Source organism: Mixophyes fleayi, chromosome 2 (assembly GCF_038048845.1).
Source record: "Mixophyes fleayi isolate aMixFle1 chromosome 2, aMixFle1.hap1, whole genome shotgun sequence".
Taxonomy (NCBI): Eukaryota; Metazoa; Chordata; class Amphibia; order Anura; family Limnodynastidae; genus Mixophyes; species Mixophyes fleayi.
Genome location: NC_134403.1, coordinates 34158860 through 34180556, shown reverse-complemented (window position 1 = coordinate 34180556; position 21697 = coordinate 34158860). Strand labels below are relative to the sequence as shown.

The 21697-nt window shown below is 43.1% G+C and overlaps 1 protein-coding gene across 2 annotated transcripts in view; it reads right to left on the bottom strand.

Moving 5' to 3' along the window:
- Nucleotides 1–21697, bottom strand: part of ARHGAP42 (Rho GTPase activating protein 42) — a 293945-nt gene that overhangs the window by 25608 nt on the left and 246640 nt on the right. For both annotated transcript variants that reach the window (XM_075198773.1, XM_075198774.1), the window contains exons 9-14: nucleotides 19948–20048; nucleotides 14875–14984; nucleotides 12576–12654; nucleotides 4121–4160; nucleotides 2959–3021; nucleotides 1262–1336 (exon numbers count right to left, since the gene is read on the bottom strand). In XM_075198773.1, coding sequence (XP_075054874.1) covers nucleotides 1262–1336; nucleotides 2959–3021; nucleotides 4121–4160; nucleotides 12576–12654; nucleotides 14875–14984; nucleotides 19948–20048 — 468 coding nt within the window. The remainder of the gene's footprint in view (nucleotides 1–1261; nucleotides 1337–2958; nucleotides 3022–4120; nucleotides 4161–12575; nucleotides 12655–14874; nucleotides 14985–19947; nucleotides 20049–21697) is intronic.

Here is a 21697-nt window from a genome sequence, read left to right as displayed (position 1 = left end):
TCCAAGTTTCAGCTAAAAATGTTTCTGAATAGAGCATGGATAAGTGCATCACTTAGAGGAGCAGAGATGTGTCCTGTCATCTGACAATGTCAGCCTGTCCTTAATATTATGTGATGTCTTCTCAGCCTGGTATAGTTATCACACAATTACAGCTGTGGTTAATGAGGTGTGTGCAATAGTCCAGATCATACTAACAAGCTAAGTTTACCGAGGTATGTACCGACACTCTTATCACGGTGGAAGGTTTTAAGTGTTTAACAGGTCACATCGTTCTTTTAGGGAATCTGGTTAAAATGTTTTAAAAATCATGTTCATAGTGAGAGAGGACCCCGTCTTTTGTAGGTTGTCTGCTACTAGGGAGATAAAGTGATATATAAAAGTGGTACAATGCTAATTATATCAATGAAAAAATAATTCCATACAGTATATCAGACGTTATACCCCATCCCAAATATTTACTCACCGGAGGTTGAGCGTCCCGCTGAAGGCGTATTGTCGGTAGAGACATCCTGCGATGTCTGCCTCGCTCTCTTTGCTTCTACCGACCCATTTTCCGTAGTCCACTGACAATACACCTTCAGCTGGAGTGCATAGGTACCAGCAGGCCACCGTTAGGAAGGTGCAAGATGTCAGGGGGGAGGAACGCTGAACCTCGTGAACATCGGACCCCAGGCAAATTTAAGTACTCAAAAAATCTGAATTATCCTTTAAAGGGGTAATATACATTTTAAAGATTTACTTAATCAGGGGTCCTGACCCAAATCTTTTGCACATCATCGTTATTATTATTAACTGATTTATTGGTTTACCAACATCTTTGATAAAACGACACTCTTGACTCTATCATCAATAGAGCTACAATGAACATAATTCATTCACCCATTTTATCAAACTCCACATCACAATATAGGCACAAAAATATAATATACAAACAACTATGGTAAATGTGAATACTGACCTAGCATAGTCTACAAACTACTGTACAGCAAATATATACTTTGAATTGATTTGCTCTGCATCTCCACCCGGTGGTCATATGTGGTACTACTGTTTTTTATTTTAATTTTTCACTTCTTTTAAAATAGTTTTTCAGCTGCCCAACTTAGGACTCTGTAATCACATACCATACCAGTGAAGGGACTAACAGGAGTTTTGTAAGAAACTACCAAAACCACAGATTGTAACTGGAAAAGACAACATTTCAATATTTTCCACTTAATAAAATTAAAATGATTTTCTAGCAGTTTATTTTTATACTTACAGAAAACTGTATTCATCAACTTTTGAACTTTAGAATTAACGCCTCCAATTCTGTAAAGTCCCAAAATAGTGATGCCTGGAAATACAGAAAGAGAAGACACAGATTAAGAGAGAATTACTGGCTATGACAAATAGTTATGAAAAAATCTAACGATCGCATTACAGTCTGAGCAAAAGCAAAATTAAAATGTACAGTTAATCACACATTTACTATTCTTCAGAAAATCAGATATAACTATTCATCTCCCTGATTCTGATGTACTTCCTGCTAAAACACCTCAGGTATTATTTAAATAAAGCATTGCTTTGGAACATGTCTAGAGACCTTAATCTTATGGGGATGTGGTCAATTGTCCAACAATGGAAATGTTGACAGACTAAATGCCGACACTCCCATTCTGGTGACAGATTCAAAATGTTGACAGTGTGATTGTCGACAATCACAATGCTGACATTAACAGACACAATGCCAGCGGGTCACACTGTCGACATTTTGAAGCTGTCACCTGAATGAAAGTGTCAGATTTAGCCTGTCCACATTTTCATGTTGACAGGATAACTGCCAACATTTCCATTGTCGACACTGCGTACCCAACCCAATCTTCCGTGATCGTTATAACCAAAGTGGTGAAATCTGAAATCAGTTTGATGACGATACTGAGAGTTTCTTTCTCCTACCAGTACACATTTCTATCAGCACAGAAGAGGGCTAACTTTATGGAGATATGTAAAAAGGTGGATTTAGAAGAAATGACACAATGTAAAATAGGCATAGTTACACATAATGGGCCTGATTCACCTTGGCAAAACCATGTTGCAATGCAAGGGGTGCAATTTAGTTTATTATTTTGCATGTAAGGAAAGTGGCTGCTTTTTCATGTAGCAAATACTTGATCGATTTATTTTTACACTGAAATGTAAAGGTGATCTAGGACATGTCCTACCCCAACTATAAATCTATCCCCACATTTTAAATATACCTCCCCTCCAATGCAACATGGTTTTGCCCAGGTGCAAAGTTACTCTTTTTTTTTTTTTTGCTTTACTCTCCTTAATGAATCAGGGCCAATGTCTGTAATTTGGATAATTCTGCAAAACTCAGCACGCTATCGCCTCCATCAATAGGACGACCTGGATCATCCAGTTTTATATAAACTTCATAGGGAGAGATTCAATTCAGCACAATGTGTCTCTGGTACAGTACACAGAGACACACTGTGAGGTGCGATGAAAAATCAGCGGAGGTTCCTTACCGCACCAGTCGACAAATGAATTTACCCCATAATGTTTTGGAAACAAACGTATGTGTATTTCTATAAGTGTTGACGCCTTTAACAGTGTAGGCACTGAAACATACTGTATAGTCTAAGTATTAATAACGCTTGTTGTACTTACAAAGCGTTCACAATGTACTTTGAAATATATTATTAAAATCAACTAATAAAGCTCATTTTACACTACTACCATACATTAGCTAGAGATCTATTTAAATGATGTTAAATTCCGATGGTGATTATATTAGAATACTAGAAACACTGGGGATCACTTATGATCAGACAGTGCACACTGAGATGTAAAGTACGAGTTATTGGAAACACACTGTGAGATCTGATGATACCTCAACGCAATGGAGACAATATTTTACATTTCATGTTTTTGATTGGTATTAATGGTAGAAAACACAGACTGAGCCCTCACCTCTCGTCTCCACAGAGTGGATACATTTTCTTACAAAGTTGAAGCCGGCTTCATTTAAAAACACTATAAAGAAAGGAAAATGTCATTATTATAAACACAATGATTGATGTAATCCATGAGCTGACATCTGTACAACGCCCTGGGAGTTACAGTCAAAGGGGTGATCAAAAAGCAGACAACCTTCTTTATGTATTTGCCCCCAAACATATATAGCATAGGGGACGTCTTCCAACGTCCCTGCTAAGATGGGTAACTGAGCAGCATTGTTCCTGTTCACATCAAAAGGATCTGTGCACTGGCAGCTTGACAGCGGCCCATCTGCCGTCCCTGCTGCTATCGCGGTATCCTGACCTATGAGAGCTAAGATCTCACAGGTCTGAACCACTCACCCAACAGAGCTTCTGCTCCAGGTTAAAAGCCTCTGAGCTCTCCTAATTTCTGCGGTCATTCATAACTTATGTGAGCTCCATCATAACCCTCGTGTTCCGTCAGGACTACGGAATCTAGAAAGAACATCCTGAAAGTAACATGATATGAAGGTTCCAGGAGGAACCACTTCCTAAGTAAGTGGGGGGGGGGGGGGTGCAGGGCGTTATGTTATTGGGGTTATCAATAGGGGAGATGGATGTATCTGTTACATAACGCCAGAAGTAGGCATCTGACGCTGGCATTTGGAGATGTCTATGCAACATGTGCCTGACAATATTATTTGCCCTGTATTGTATGGATGGTAATTGGGGTACTTCTGCCGATGGATCATACCATCTATCTGCAGGCAGCCAAAGTGTATTAATTCCATTTCAATAGAGCAGAACACAGTGCAATATACACAGCAATACCCCGTGCCAGCAATGTACACTACCCTGTGCCTACTGTATACACAGCACTGTTCTTTCATGTCTACACCAGATATTTATACACATGCACAATGTAAGCTGTGGATAGCAGTGGCCATAACCAATCAATAGCCCCCAACAACCGCCTGTCATTTCAGGTTTAAAGTGAAATAGGAAACTACAGGTAATGAGCGGCATACGTTCTTATCCATCGCCAGCCTGAATACCACACCATCCAAGACGACCTTGTGGCTCCTAATCTGTTCTCTCCCCTAAACTATTTGGCACTTATAACATTTTGCAGAAGAGAAACACACAGAACTTACTCTCTTCCTTTTTGCTGATGATTGCTGGAAGCGTGTATATCTAAAATAGGAAAATAGATAGTATTAATAGCCAGAAAGTCCTCCCCCCCCCCCCCTCCCCTCCTCCTCCTGTCCAAAGAAAGTTTCTGGATCACTCGTTTCATCAGAATCAACTTTAATTTTAATTTATTTTTTCATTTTCATAATTGCATTTTGGAAGTAATGTGCGGTTATTGCAAGACCTAATAATGTAATCAGCCGGCTCTCGTCTGTCTGCTGCCTGACTCCTCGTACGTCCTGTCACGTCTTTATCTGAACACTCTGTGTGAGTCCCCATTGCATCTTACACTAACCTGTGCTACTTATGTGCATCACTTCATCTATTTGTTACTTGCTTCTGTATCCAGCGCTACAGAATCTGTGCCGCATTATAAATTAATAAATAAATAATAATAATAATAATAATAATGATACCACACATGTGTTGAAGTGGTGGTAGGATTGTATACTGGGTATTTTAATCTTTACTTTTTATTTAACTCTTTTCAATTTTTTAAAGTTGTTTAGCAATTATTTATAATGAACAGTGAACAGTAATAAGGTAAGTTATGAACCAGAAAACACTGCGGCCCTATAATACTTAAAAGCGCACATTCTTCCCTGCTAGCGCATTTCACAGGTCATGGTCATACACACCGGCACACATCAACGTCTGATCTATTTCCACTGCATTGATGTAACCTTTTTTGTATTTGTTTTGAAATATTCCCGGATTTAGTCTCATTTGTGTCTCATATTAATCATCAGACAGATGGGACCTCGGTATTTAGTGTTTGAAGCTTTTAATTACTATGGTGAAACGCGCTTTACTGCAGAGATACAAGTTCTCTAGTGGAAGAAATGCTGTGCGCTGTCCCGCAAAGCAGGTAACGCCCCGTAAATCTGCCGTCTCCACCCCTTTATCTCATTAAATTAATGTCCAACTAAATTTAATTCAACTTCAGTGCAAATCCACACTCAGCAAAGACCGTCCTACTCCTTCAGACCCCCCTATGTAATCCATGAGCTTCTCTGTACACCTGGGTGCAGTTATTATTATTATTATTATTATCCTTTATTTATTAGACGCCACAAGAGTTCCGCAGCGCCGTACACAGCACAAACAGTAGACTAAACAAGGTAACACATCACAAACGGTTAACAAAAGATACCAAAACTTCAGAGACTCCAAGCAGGCTAATGCAGTAAAGACGGAGCAGAAGAGCAGGTATGCAGAACAGAGGGAAGAGGGCCCTGCTCAAATGAGCTTACATCCTAAGGGAGGGTAGACAGAACACAGGCACACAGGGAGCAAGTTGAAGAAGTGGGGAGAGAACAGGGGGCGGGAGGAGAGAGGGGAAGAACAGGTGGAGGGGAGGTTAGGTGGAAGGTTGGTAAGCCTTTAGGAACAGGTAAGTTTTGAGTGCCCTCTTGAAGGAGGACAGATTGGGAGAAAGACGGATGGAGCGAGGGAGGTCGTTCCAGTGAAGGGGGGCAGCACGGGAGAAGTCTTGGATTCTGGAGTGGGAAGAGGTGATCAGAGTGGAGGAGAGGCGACGGTCATTGGCCGAGCGCAGGGAACGGGCAGGGGTGTGAATGGAGAGGAGGTTAGAGATATAGGGAGCAGTAGACTGGGAGAGAGCCTTGTAAGTGACGGTCAGGAGTTTGAAGAGGATTCTGTAAGGAATGGGGAGCCAGTGTAGGGCAAGGCAGAGAGGGGAGGCAGACGAGGAGCGGCGAGAAAGGAAGATAAGTCTTGCAGCCGCATTGAGTATAGAGCGGAGGGGGGCGAGATGGGAATGGGGGAGGCCGGTAAGAAGGAGGTTGCAATAATCAAGGCGGGAGATGATGAGTGCGTGGATGATAGTTTTGGTGGCATCCTGGGAGAGGAAGGGCCGGATGCGGGCAATGTTGCGTAGCTGGTAGCGACAGGCTTGGGCGAGGGATTGGATGTGTGGGGCAAAGGAGAGAGAGGAGTCGAGGGTAACGCCCAGGCAGCGGAGTTGGGTGACAGAGGAGATGGTGGTATTGTTAACAGTGATAGAGAGGATGTGGTGGGCGGGGAGTCTAGGGGGAGGAAAGACAATCAGTTCAGTTTTGGAGATGTTAATTTTGAGAAAGCGCAATGACATCCAGGAGGAAATGGCAGAGAGGCAGTCAGATACACGAGAGAGGAGGGAGGAGGAGAGATCAGGCGAGGAGATGTAGAGTTGGATGTCGTCAGCGTAAAGGTGATACTGAAGACCGAATGAGGAGATGAGAGCCCCCAGGGAGGAGGTGTAGAGCGAAAAGAGTAGAGGGCCAAGAACAGAGCCCTGAGGGACACCAACAGGGAGAGGGAAGGGGGTGGAGGAGGAGCCAGAAGTGGATACTGAGAAGGAGCGGTTAGCGAGGTATGAGGTGAACCAGGCAAGGACAGATCCAGAGAGGCCAAGAGAGAGAAGTGTTTGTAGCAGGAGGGGGTGGTCCACGGTGTCGAAGGCCGCAGAGAGGTCAAGGAGGATGAGCAGGGAGAAGTGACCCTTAGATTTGGCTAAAAGTAGATCATTAGTAACTTTGGCCAGGGCAGTTTCGGTGGAGTGGAGGGGGCGGTAACCGGATTGAAGAGGGTCGAGGAGGGAATTGTCCGAGAGGTGTCTAGTGAGGTGGCAACAGACAATCCTCTCAAGTAATTTGGAGGCAAAGGGAAGAAGTGAGATAGGGCGATAGTTTGCAAGAGAGGTGGGGTCAAGATTAGGTTTTTTGAGGATGGGAGAGATAAGAGCGTGTTTAAATGAAGAGGGGACTACACCAGAGAAGAGTGATAGGTTGAAAAGGTGAGCAAGGTAAGAGCAGGCAGTGGGAGAGAGAGAGCAAAGGAGGTTAGAGGGGATAGGGTCGAGAGGACAGGTGGAGGGTGGAGAGGAAAGAATGAGGGAGCGAACTTCATCACCCGAAGTGGGGCAGAAGGAGCACCAGAGTAGGTTGTTGGAGAGAGAAAGGATGAGGGGGCGGGAGAGGGATGGGATGAGGAAATGTTCAGTCGGATGATCTCAATTTTAGAAGAGAAAAAAGTGGTGAAGTCAGAAGCGGAGAGGGAGGGCGGGACAGGAGGGGGAGGGGGAGAGAGGAGGGAGTTGAAGGTGGCAAAGAGGCGGCGGGGATTGGAGGACTGAGAGGAAATCAGGGACTTGAAGAAGGATTGTTTAGCCAGGGAGAGGGCGGAGCAGAATGAGGTGAGTGTAAATTTGAAGTGAAGGAAGTCGGCCAGGGAGCGAGATTTCCTCCAGAGGCGTTCAGCAGTGCGAGAGCACCTTTGGAGGAAGCGGGTGAGTTTGGAGTGCCAGGGTTGGGGAATGAGGCGGCGCTGGCGGATAGAAGAGGCTGGGGCGACAGCGTCTAGGGCAGTAGTGAGGGAGAGGTTGTAGAGAGAGGATGCCTGGTCAGGGCAGTCCAGGGAGGGAAGCGGTGATAGGAGAGTATCAAGAGAGGAGGAGAAGGAGATGGGGTCGATAGCCTCAAGGTTGCGCCTAGTGAAGGTAGCTTTAGGCGAGGTGGGAGCAGGGGAGGAGGACAGAGTGAAGGAGAGGAGATGGTGGTCAGAGAGTGGGAAGGGAGAGTTGGAGAATTCAGTGAGATCGCAGAGATAAGAGAAGACAAGGTCCAGGGAGTGACCAAGACAGTGGGTGGGGGAGGAGGTCCACTGAGTGAGGCCTAGGGAGCTGGAAATGGCGAGAAGTTTGATGGTGGCAGGGTCAGACGAGTTATCAATGGGGATGTTAAAGTCACCAAGTATGATGGAGGGGAGGTCAGAGGAAAGGTAGTGTGGGAGCCAGGCAGAGAAGTTGTCCAGGAAAAGGGAGGTGGGGCCGGGGGGACGGTAGATAACAGAGATGCGGAGGTGGATGGGGGAAAAGAGACGGATGGAGTGTACTTCAAAGGAGGAGAAAGAGAGGGAAGGTTCAGTGGGGATGACCTTGAAAGTGCAGTTAGGGGATAGGAGGAGGCCCACTCCGCCACCCTGACGCCCATCCGGCCTGGTGGAGTGGGTGAAGGAGAGGCCCCCATAGGAGAGAGCTGCAGGTGAGACGGTGTCAGAAAAGGTGAGCCAGGTTTCAGTGATAGCGAGAAGGTTAAGAGACTTGGAGAGAAAGAGGTCAGTTACCCACAAGCAGACGTCTGACATTACAGATCAGCACTTCGGTTCTACACTTCTGTGGTTTGTAAAATACCCTTTTTGTGTACAGCCATCAACTGTGATTTAAAATGGAGAGACACACACTTTCTGAAAGGCCACTTACTTTCCAAGGTCCCAAAAACACTACCATCCAGCTAATATTGGCCTCTAATGGAGGCAGGCTTTCAGCTGGATTCAATCTATATTATTCATCTGATGACAGGTTCAATTTCGGTGTGAATAGCTGACTGTACTGGGACTCTGAATGCTACCGACGCCTGATAAATGACGCATTGGGGCCACTCTTTCCAAGGGAGCGCTGGGAATTTATAGCCCAGGGGGCAAGACTCCACTCAGCAGTGTATTAGGAACATTTTAAAGGGAAAAAATGCAGGTGGCCCAGTGACCCAGCCCAAGGTAGCCCACTATGGGAGCGGACCGGAGGGCAGATGCCCCCTACCCCCCAGCCCCTAATTCTAGACTAGACTTGAGCTCAACAAAACATTTATTTTAAAATAGCTTCTATTTCAGTACAAGGGTTTACAATTTTAATTTACCTGATACATTTATTTTTCCTTTTTACTAGCTGAAAATAAAGTCTGTTATTTATCCGGAAATTTATATGTGTGTTTCATGTGCTGATTATATATTGGAACACAGAGCTCCTGGTTACTGTCTGAATTGTCAGTCTATCATCAGAGCGCTGTGTAACATACAATCTATCATCCCGTCCTGTTTCATCACCCAGACTGCCTTTATTCCTCTGGTCCAGGACAGGAATTCACAATTAAAAAGAAACATTTATTAACCTGTAGAAACCTGCATTTAAAATGCACCAGTTCTGTGTACACACAATGGCCAGAACCAATATTCATGAGACTGCCTTGTATATATTCCTTGCCGTGTATACATTGTTCAGTACACTTTATCATTATGTCCTGTGTCCTGAACATGTGTGGGTGCTGTTCTAGACTTTGTGTACCACACCTGTGGACTTTCTAGCTATGACAGGTTAATCTGATCACCTGCTCCCCTGCTTTATATTCCTGCCTCTTGCTCTGTGCATTGTTGGTCATTGTTTGTTTGTTCCTATGTACAGATTGTTGTCCTGATCTCAAGCTTGCCTCCAGTCTTTATATCAGTGTCTCACCAGTTTGTTCCTGTTTTCCTGCATCTCTTCATATCCCTGATGCTGGCTGCTTGCTGTCTCACTGGACTGTTTCACCATTGCACCTTTCAGCTTTTACCCTGTAATCCTGCCACTCCATATCATGATTTCACCTATACTGCACTGTTCCTGTGCACTCTGGTTTGTTACCAGCCTAAGGGCTCTGCTAAACTGCCAGTCACCTGTGTAACTCTTAATAAACTTTACTATTAACCTAATTTTGACTTATGCTTCAGTGAAACACGCGCTGTGATTCATAACAACAGGATCAATGGCATTGCTATATAACATACTTGCCAACTTTAGCAGCAAGATCTCCGGCAGGAGGTCAGTTGTGGCATGCGAATCTTGTTGTTAGGCCCCAGGCAAACTTTACCAATATCAACCTATCACAACAGGGGGTTGGGCCAGAATGCCACATTTAGCCCCACCCCCACCCACTTCACCAACGTAGAGGGCGGGAAACGGAAGGTTGCCCTGCTCTCCTGGGAGTCTGGGAGAGCTCCCAAAAATTCGGGGGTCTCCCGGACATTCCGCAAGAGCAGGGCAACTATGCTATATGACATATAAATAAATATACATATATATATATCTACTATATAAATGCCTAGTGGCGTGTGTGAAAAAAAAAAAACCAAGCTGCAGCGCCACCTGCTGGGCAGAGTTATACACTGACCTATATATTTCTTGAAGGAGAAGTGACAGTTGGGAGTGGTTGGTGGTTGCCGGGGGTGACAGTGGGGAGTTTTTAACACCTTAAGTAGCTTGATGAAGGATGTGGCGATGAAGATGAAGGATGAGGTGATGGAGAAAAATGATGAGGTGGTGACATGTGGACAAAACCACGTTAAAAAAGGGCGCTTGAGTCGGGAAGTAACGCTCTTCCCCTGAGGAGGCCTGGGCTAGGCCCAAATGCATGACAAGAACCTTTTTAACACCTTAAGTAGCTTGATTTGACTAGAATGCATGAGTATCATGCACGGGTTAACTTGTATATATATATATATATCTATATCTGACTTGGGCAAGGACGCTGATGTATTAATGAATCACCTCCCAAACTTAGTGGTTTGGTCTCTAAATATGCCGCAAACTAGGAAATATTGCTAAATTGTTTTTAAAACTTGTGTTTTGCAAATGTAAATTTGTATTAAAAAATTACTTAAAATCTGAAAAATCCCCCTATCCAGGGCGTCATTCCCCAGAGCACCAGGGGCTGATCCTTGCTGCAGATTCACTGGTCATTCTCTGTGTGATGCTATGGGCAGGGGGTGTGATTGGGAGGACCAATGACAGAGATTGTGGCTTCTGATTGGTCCTCGACACACACAATGAATGTAACAGTTCCGCCACATAGGTGGTAGTGCACCTTTATGGAGTATAGTGTGTATGATATAGGAAATAAGGCAAAGTAAAGGCAGATGTAAAATACCCAGACAGATGAGTTGTACGGTGCTCTTCCTTTAATAGCAGCTTTCAACGGCGACAGGAGGGAGAAGTTTAAAAGAGGAGACGAACAAGAGTAACTTGTCTAATGCTATTAAGTAACCAACTAACAATAAACCAGACACTGCCCTCTAACACCAAGCTCCAAATGACCTCTCTAACACTCTGCCAGCCTTTGTCAAAAGCAGCCGTTAGCGTGTACTACAAGACAAGGGCGCACTTCTCCCTCATAATGACCTTTCTAAACAATATTTTTGATTTCTAATATTTTAATTTTTTGAACTGATTTTTTTTCTGTAGACTGTCAGTAAAAATGTCTCTTCAGATAAAAACATTATTATAATAACATCTTCTTCTTGGAACATGTTGTTTTAAGACTTGTTGTTTTTTTTCCAAAATTGCTTTGATTTTCCAATGCTTAGCAGCATTACAGCGCAGTCTGTAATCCCACTAGAGCCATATTTACATACAGGATATCTGAGGTCTTCCCCTATTTCGGGAGTCTCCCAGATATTCCAGGAGAGTAGGTAACTATGACTTAGCTAATTCACATCTCGCTCCCTCTTCTACGATTTTTACTGGGAAAATATCCTACTTGCCCACTCTCCCGCCTCCTGCTCGTCAGTAGCCTTAATGACGAGATTGGCTGTGAATCGCGTCCTTTTGGCTCCGAAACAAAATGACGTCTTTGTTGTGTGGGCGGCGCCAACATGGTGCGATTCACAGCGCCCCGCCCTTTGGGATCTCCCGGAGGGCTACAACTCAATGATGGCAAGTATGGAAGATTCTGGCCCAGAAAAACATCAAATCTGGCTATAAAAATACAAATAGAGCTTCTTTAGGTTTATATATTACATACAGTATATGGTTGGCATGTAAGTTACAGAGAGAGACACAGTTTTTAAAGGTCTGTGCCCAGAAATGTTACAGTTATTCAATAAAGACCAACTGCAAAGTACAATTCTCCTTATACTGTACACAACTCTCAATCTATATCAAATAGCTAGTTGTGTTAAATAAAAGCTACAAATTATGACTACAAAAATAAACAAATAAATATATATATATATATACAGAGAGAGAGAGAGATATACACACACACACACACACACACACACACAGAATATACTGTATAATGTTCGTCTAGCTGGGGAGAACGTGAGAAGTTTAGCATTTATGTAGTACCAGCTACTGATCTTGTTTATCGTTCGATGTCTGCATCCTTCAACAGACAGGACGTCAGCTACGCACAGGAAAGTCTTAACCTGTACAAATCTGTGTTATAGGTATAATGATCCATTAAATACACAGTAGGTAAGGTTCCCCCAGTTATGTTTTACTGACATCACAAGGCATCTGTCTGGGACAGTTTGTTTTGCTTGGTGGCGGTGGCCCGATTTAGGCGGCACAGAGCAGAGGTGAATGGGGCCTACGTGCCACTGGGGCACCTGGCAATGAATGGGTGCTGGGAGGGGTGCAAGGGGCAGATTAATGCTTCAATAGTGCAAGCCCCAGGGGTGCGGCCATGCCCCCACCATGACCCGTCCCAAGTCCCGCTGCTCCATAGTTAGCTGTGCTATGTTAGCCCCCTCATACAGTAAGGCAGTGCTGAGAACACAGTGTTATATAGAAATGTCATTTCACGGCTAAAGCATAAAATATCTTACTGGTTCCTTTCCGTCCATGGCCTCCAGCCACTGCTTTCTGTTTGCCTCAGACAGCGCCTGAAGTGTTATAATCCCTTGCCTGCAAAACACAAGAAGAGTTAGTGAAGTAGATGTGGGAAGATGGTGTTTTATAGTCTCACAATTCCCAACAGTCGCTCTGTAGACAGATAGGAGGTTCGGGCCATTGGGCCTCTGCTGCTGAACTGTCTATTTATGGGTTAGATGTTAGGGTCATTTCTCCCCACTCATCCTCCTTGACCTTTCCGCAGCCTTTGACACCGTGGATCACCCCCTCCTGCTGCAAACTCTTCTCTCTCTTGGCCTCTCTGGTTCTGTCCACGCCTGGTTCACCTCATACCTCGCTAACCGCTCCTTCTCTGTATCCATGTCTGGTTCTTCCTCCTCCCCCTACCCTCTCGCTGTAGGAGTCCCACAGGGCTCCGTTCTCGGCCCTCTACTCTTTTCGCTCTATACTTCCTCCCTTGGTGCTCTCATCTCCTCCTTTGGCCTTCAGTATCACCTTTATGCTGATGATATTCAACTTTACATCTCTTCACCTGATCTTTCCTCCACCCTCCTCGCTCAGGTATCTGACTGCCTCTCCGCCATCTCCTCCTGGATGTCGGAGCGCTTTCTCAAAATCAACATTTCCAAAACTGAACTCATTGTCTTTCCTCCTCCCAGCCTCCCATCCCACCGTGACCTCTCCATTGTCGTTAACAACACTACCATCTCCTCTGTCACCCAACTCCGCTGCTTGGGTGTCACCCTTGACTCCTCTCTCTCTTTTGCCCCCCACATTCATTCTCTTGCCAAAGCCTGTCGCTTCCAACTACGCAACATCGCCCGCATCCGTCCCTTTCTCTCTCAGGAGGCCACCAAAACCACCATACACGCACTCATCATCTCCCGCCTGGATTACTGCAACCTCCTCCTCACCGGCCTCCCCCACTCCCGTCTCTCCCCCCTCCGCTCTATACTCAATGCGGCCGCAAGACTCATCTACCTCTCACGCCGCTCCTCCTCTGCCTCCCCTCTCTGCCTTGCCCTACACTGGCTCCCCTTCCCCTACATAATTCTTTTCAAACTCCTCACCACCACTTACAAGGCTCTCTCCCACTCTACTGCCCCTTATATCTCTAACCTCCTCTCCATTCACACTCCCACCCGCTCCCTGCGCTCGGCCAATGACCGCCGCCTCTCCTCCACTCTGATCACCTCTTCCCATTCCAGAATCCAGGACTTTTCCCGTGCAGCCCCCCTTCACTGGAATGACCTCCCTCGCTCCATCCGCCTCTCTCCTACTCTGTGCTCCTTCAAACGTGCACTCAAAACTCACCTCTTTCTCAAAGCCTACCAACCATCCACTTAACCCCCATCTCCTCCACTCATTCTCCCCTCTCTCCCATTCCCTCAACTGGCTCCTCTTGTGCCTGGTCTGTTTAACCCTCCCTTAGGATGTAAGCTCGCTTGAGCAGGGCCCTCTTCCCTCCTGTCTCCTTACCCGTTCTTCTGCTCCGTGTCTATTGCATCTGCCTGCCTGGAGTTTCTGAAGTATTGGTACTTTTGTTTATTGTTCTGTACTGTTATACCCTGTATAGTCTACTGTTTGTACTATGTGCGGCGCTGCGGAAACCTTGTGGCGCCTAACAAATAAATGATAATAATAATAATAATAATAATAATAATGTATGGATCGCAAATCTAAGGGGTTTTCTACCTTTGAGAGGGAGACAGTATACCAGTCCTATTACATGGTCCAATACTAACTGCAACAGGAGACCTCTGCTGGAAGGACTGAGTTATGATGCATGAGTTACAGGGATCTGATGTATGGGTGGAAATAACCCTCAAATCCTGAATAGTTGCCTGCATCCCTCGTCAAATCAAGAGCTGGCTGTCAGTTGTACCCTTGCATCGGATCTCTCTTCTAACCTGACGCTCATACACCCACTCCCCTCAATGGTGGAATCCTTCCTTAGTTAGTATTATAGTATTTTGCAGGGCTTGTGTTTTATGGTAATTTACATCTCACAGACAGTAGAAGTGAGTGCATGTGTTCTAACACAAGCAAAGGTGCACATGTTTGCAGCCTCTTTTTGGCCATTTGAAAGCATGGGTGTGTGGGCACCTACAAATAGAACTTTTATATAATTGCTAAGCTAAGTAGACAATAGATGCTACTCTACTACAAAATAAATATTATTTTTCTTTATTAAAGACAATTTAACATATCTAAAAAGTTTAAAAGACAAAAAAAGGCACAATGTCCTGTAATGAATGCAGCTCGTTAACAAACCTTTCTATGACTTCTATATCAAAGCAGAACCGCTTGTCTATGGAGTCCGTTTTCCTTCGTATACACATTTTCAACTTAAACATCTCTGGGGAGCTTGAGATCAGCCCATTCTGGTGACAGAAACAGAAGTGAAGATGAGGTCCACACACTACATGAACACACAAGAACTGTCTACAATGTAAATCATCCTAGCTGGACCCAACCAGTCCTGACTCCTCAAGAAGCTACGAGGATGACCCTAAATGGACCAGCTGCTTCTCCTATCCATACATAGTGTGTGGTGGGTGAATTACTGCTGAAGTCAGTTCTATACTCAGATGTCAGCATTGGCAGTGGACAACGTTAATATAGTCATGGGTGGCACCCCCATTGTGGACGATACATGTAGGGAGATATGTAGTAACTGAGTTTAAACAAACCACCTAATTGACACCCACATGGGACAATGACATCTGGATGCCAGTTCTAACATAGCACCTGTGGGGCAATCCCTCCTTCGGAGAAGTACGCTGGGAACCCCCGTACAGGGTATACAAGATCTCTGGCTGACGGGACAGGGAAAGAGGATTGGGGGGAGCTCTGTTTATTCTAGACCTCACAATGAGAGGGTGAGTCACATGACCTTGCATTGTGTTAGGGCAGCACGGTGGCTAAGTTTTTAGCACTTCTGCCTCACAGCGCTGGGGTCATGAGTTCAATTCCCGACCATTGCCTTATCTGTGTGGAGTTTGTATGTTCTCCTCGTGTTTGCGTGGGTTTCCTCCGGGTGCTCCGGTTTCCTCCCACACTCCAAAAACATACTGGTAGGTTAATTGGCTGCTATCAAAATTGACTCTAGTCTGTGTCTCTCTCTCTGTCTATGTGTGTGTATGTTAGCGAATTTAGACTGTAAGCTCCAATGGGGCAGAGACTGATGTGAGTGAGTTCTCTGTACAGCGCTGCGGAATCAGTGGTGCTATATAAATAAACGGTGATGATGATGATGATTGTCAGAATGCCAAGACCTTACGGATATAGCACGTTGCCCTCAAACATCGGCAGGGAGCTCTTCTGTTCTCAGGGGAGAGCGCCATTACCCCCCTTCCTGGGGAAGATCTGGCTACAGCTCAGGACATTGTCAAGATATCAGCAGGCCCAGGCCAAACATTACATTGGTAGGCACCATATCTTTTTCTAAAATGGGTAACGTTATAATAATTATTATTAACATTTATTTATATAGCAGCAGTGATTTACAATTGGGAACAAACACTGTAATACAACAAGACCAGTTATTAACAGACAGACAAACAAAACAGGTAAGAGGGCTGGGCTCACAAGCTTACATACTATAGGGAAAAGGGGTTTCATACATGATGCTAATTGCTACAGATATCATTAATGGTCCAGCAGGGCTGCAATGGGAAAAAGTGGGGTGAGGTCATTTGAGCACAGAAAGAGAATAAATGTCATTTTTGTGTGGACTGTGCAGTGTGGTAGTAATTGGGTAGAATAACCTAGGAAGGTCAGAGATTTGATAAACCTGCAGCTCTATACTCGATTTAGAGTAGATCAGGTTTTCTCAAAAAAGAAGAAAACTATGTTTTTCTTTATGTATAGGGCAGTTTATTATGTGTTTAGAATCTGCGGATCAGAATCCATTATGGGCTTGAGATAGTCTTTGTGTTACGTTTGCGGTTAGGATACTTTGGCTGATCTTTGGTGTAAGATTGAAGCTTTGGGTAGGTTCTTATATAGGACAAGAGCTAATTTGTACAGAGTTAGCTATAGTATGTTAATGCTAAGGTTATTATCATATTTTTTAAAAAAGATTCCTTTATTTTATTTCACCCGGTAGATATTAAGATTACTTTGGTGAAGCAAATCACTAAAAAAATGGAGAATTCCCTCATTGATGAAAGGCGTCTCGCACCAAGGAGCTGAGATAAAACAAAAAAATTAGATCTTCTCTAATCCAGGCTCCATTACCAGGAATTCTAATGTGGAGCCCCCTTTTTCTGGTGTCCCCAGGACAGATGCCTCTTGTCCAAAGCAAAGCTACATCTGTCTTTCACAATCTGTGCATAGGTTCAGATAATACATATCCTCTCAGAAGTCCTTATCAGGAGCTTGAAGATTAGATTTTTGCTTGGCAAATCTCACTCCCTATTGGCAGTAAATCCTAGGATGTGGAATAATAATTGTAGTACACGTGGAATACTTTATAGTTCTGCAGAAGTAGACATTAAGTACGTGCTGTATTTCTTAGAAAATCCAAATGTTCAGCCAGCCACAAACTGACAGGGCATGCTGGAACTTGTAGTTCTACAACAGCTGGAGAGTAGCATTTTACTTAAGCCCTACACTAATCTAAATAGCAGATGTATTTCTTTTGTTTTCTAAACAATACTATCAAAATGACAGGTAGAATCTGATTGGTTGCTATGGGCAACACTACCTTTTTCCTTTGCACACAAATGTTCTCCATTGTATTCAGTGCATGTGGATGTGATTTATTAACTCATTATTACATTTCATCTCATTTTGCTGATAATCTAAAGGCACATCTAATCTTTTTATTGCTACATTGTATCACCAGCCAGATACACTAATAATAATTATAAATATTGTAGAGTAAAATAGACATAACAGGGTACTTTATGTCTGCAATTCTAGGTCTGTTTTATTCCAGCACTTGCCCAATTTAATAAAGGATTAATCAATGAATGAATTAGATCAAGGACGGATTTAAACAAAGACTGTGTTTTTCTGTGCAGTTCTTCATGAACCAGATACTGTTTTATTTATCAAGAGGCTTTAGGTTTGTATCATACACAGTGTTCAATCTATACCTATAGAAGAGTTATTATACAAATGATTTGGGTTTTATGTACACATTTTATGTACACGTGCTACAGCGTGCCAGCCACTAGATGGCACCACCTTTCTGTTCATACAGGAGACGCTATATTGATTTGGGGTGAAGACATGAACAGAAAGGGGGGTCCAGCCATGGCCGTCTGCTACTGATCCCAAATAAAACCTTATCTTAAAGTGGAACTACAGTTTAATATACTTTGCAGCAAATGTCAGGTAATATATTATTCATTGTATGCCGAGAACCTGTCTTGCCTCCCTGTCTTGTCTCTACAAATACTGTTTTACCTTTGCCCCCACTTAAACCCTACATGGCCAACTTTTCAGACCTTCCTTCCATGAAGTACGAAGGGTAACTCTGAGAGTGAGGGGCGAACGGAACCTAATGGCGCAATGGCTATCCCTTCTTTTAATGTATTAATGATCTTATCTTTAAGGAAGAATACATAAACAGTCAACAGATGTGTTTCCGACATGAAATTCCGTAAGTTTAGAAACGTCATTTTGCATAAAGGAGGCGTGGCCAGATTACCACGATAATTAGCAATTATTTTTTGTGGATAATTTGTATATCCTTTATTTACATTCAAAGTGAATAGACTTTGTTAAAAGTGCTTCTTTCAAAATGACTGCACGGATGTGAGGTGTGCTATTCTCAACAATGTTTACAAGCCATTAAAATGATTGTTTATTTTTATTTTACTGATTAATTAAAGTTCTCACTGATAATGGTATAATGCAGTGGTCAGGGAACAGGGGTAAATTACCCCAAATGGGGTAAAAATGAAATTCCTGGGGGTAATGCTGCCGATTCACATGCTGTCAGTCGGATTGTAGACCCCTTTGAATGTGAAATTGCTGTTGTACCAGAAGAGCCTCCAGGGTTGGCAGAGGCACTTCTTGAGCTGCGATGTAATAATGAACCACGTATTGCATTTGAAAACAAAGCAGATCTGTCATATTTTTGGATGTCAACAGCTGCAAAGGCATTCAAAATTGCACATGAGGAGGCAGTCAAAAAGTTGCTGCCTTTTGCAACAACCTACCTTTGCGAACAAGGATTTTCCACTCTAACGACCATAAAAACAAAGCCGAGAAATCGATTGGACGCTGAAGACTGTATCCAAATTTTTCTGACATCAAAATGCCCCAATATTGATGCTCTCGTATCAAAAATGAAGCAACATCATTTCTCAAAAACCTGAAGTTTTGAAGTTGAAGCTTTCAAAGAAAATTTGAATAGATTCAATAAAATTTTGAATCCCAATAATTAATAATATATGATTTCCTTCCTTTCAAATCAAGGGGGTAACGTCGGTGTATCTAAATATATTTGGGGGTAAAAGGAAAAAAAATTCCCTGACCCCTGGTATAATGAGTAGTTTTAACATTTCATTGGCAATAAATTACATACCAATGTAGATAAGTCCTTAAATACCATGGCATTAATAAGAAGATTTTAAAGCCACAATACCACCTAGGAAAATATTTTCCTAAGGTGATCCCTCCCTCTACCAGGAGCCTGGGGATAAACAGCTACACAGAGAGGCCCCCAGGATTCCGGATAAGGGGAGGGGGGCACATTAGGAAAATATTTTCCTAGGTAGTATTGTAGCTTTAAAATTTTCTTATTGACATCATCAGCTTTATTGATTTACGGAACCGATAGAGCACTGGGGAAACAGAAATCCCCCGAATAGGGGTAAGGGGCACCTTCAGAAAATAGTTTTGGAGGCAGTAGTGCAGATTTAAGGAGAAAGGTAAGAATTATTTCTGAAGAGTCGTTTGTGAGTTCCCCCTATTGTCATTTTAATATAATATAATATAATTGACATGATAACAGAATAATAATAATAATGATATTTTTCCTGAAAGTATATAATCACTGATTCTTTAAGCATTTCATTGTGGTCCTATATTTCTTACTGTAATATCACCATGAAAAAATAGTGTAGCATTCATTATCTTTTCCACGATCTCTCTATCCAGGTTGTTTTGTTTGAAAGTTTATAATAAAAATAATTAACATAAAAATAAAATAATTAACTTTAGTATAACTTTATATTACCAATGTTTAGTGTCTACTACTTTAATGTGTTTTAGGCGAGTCATTAAAATCCAATAAAAAATATTTATTAGCAAAGTCGCTGAAACAAAGCTGCACAGAGCCATTGTCTTTCTGAAATGCAAAGAAAATTGAAAAATAATCCAGCTCACCACTTTTCCACCGGACTTTGTTTCAGAAGCGCTCATTGTAAATGTTTTGTTGCTTTTGTCGTACGTACAGTAATGCCGTGTCCATGTAAATCCAAGAGGTCCTTTATGAAAAAGAGAAATAAATAGTTTAACATAGATTGTAAGCTCTTGTGGACAGGATCCTTGTATCCTAGTATCTCTACAGAGTTATGTAGTAATTGTCTTATGTGTCTATACCAGAAGATTGGGGGTGAAAAATCTTGAGATCGAGTCACTGGTCAAAACGTGTAATTCCCTAAAAACCAGGGAGGTTTGAATGTGTTTTATGCATCATCTGTAAGTAACCCATAAACAATGCACCAATCGGAATGACTGATTCACATTCACCATTCATCATCACCATTTATTTATATAGCGCCACTAATTCCGCAGCGCTGTACAGAGACCTCATTCACATCAGTCCCTGCCCCATTGAGGCTTACAGTCTAAATTCCCTAACACACACACACACACACACAGACACAGACACAGACTAGAGTCAATTTGTTAGCAGCCTATTGGAGTGTGGGAGGAAACCGGAGCAGCCGGAGGAAACCCACGCAAACACGGGGAGAACATACAAACTTCTCACAGATAAGGCCATGGTTGTGAATCGAACTCATGCCCCCGGTGCTGTAAGGCAGAAGTGCTAACCACTTAGCCACCGTGCTGCCCACGATGCAAGGGTGTTTATAGGGTAAGAGGTTTGGGGGTGGCCTTTCGCTTTAGAAGCGCTAGGCACTCCCCTGGGTAATGTGGCTCTCACCCAGCATGATGTACCCACGCCCCTTTTTTGAAGTTGCACAATCTTTGTGAAAAGAATGTACGGACACACGTCCCCTCCTTTTTTTGTGTGTCCAAAATACTGTATGTAGTTTTATGTCACCTTTAAAAATGTCACCATAGAATAAATCACGCCAGGCAAAAGAATGACATTCCTAAAACGTCAGGTTTAGTAATGTATGGAAAGCTTTACAGTTATAATGTTAATGCCACTAAGTATACTGTATTTAAATCATGATGTGATGTAAATGAATGGACAAGTTGAGAGTTGGAACATAGCTATCTATAACTAACCCGCAACTCTACAAATATACTCAGTGCCAGAAGCCTCCAACATAATAATCTCTGCTCTCAGTGTGCACATTTGGAGCTAATACCAGCATTTGCTTTCATTTGGAGGCACAAAAATAGTACAAGAAAACTGGCAGAGACAGATGGCTACCCCTCTGGGGCTCATTAGCTGAAACAGCAGTTGGATGTGGAGCAGTTTGCAGGTTACAGGTGTCCATGAACATGTTGATCCCAAAACAACACACAAAACACATCATGGACCAGAGACCATCCTCTACAGACATAATAAAAATAGAACTTGGCACAAAATAGACACTTATAAAGGTCTAATAAAAGTAACTCTGCAACTTTATTTATAAGTGTCATGAACTCTGCAACTTCATGTATAACTGTCATGAAAATAAATCTCTTTAAAAAACAATCTCGCACTCAAACAGTTATAATAAATCCCTCCACATGCTGTAGGTGGAACACCCTGCAGCAGGATCGGCATGAACCACTGAACGGCATACATGCCCACTTTTTGAACCTCCCAAAGGGAAGGGAAAGGAAGGTCCAAAGGACATGTGCTAGGAGAGTGGCCTACTCTGCCTGAAATGTGGGAGTCTCCCAGATATTCCAGGAGAATAGACCAGTATGGATATAGTGGACTTTAATA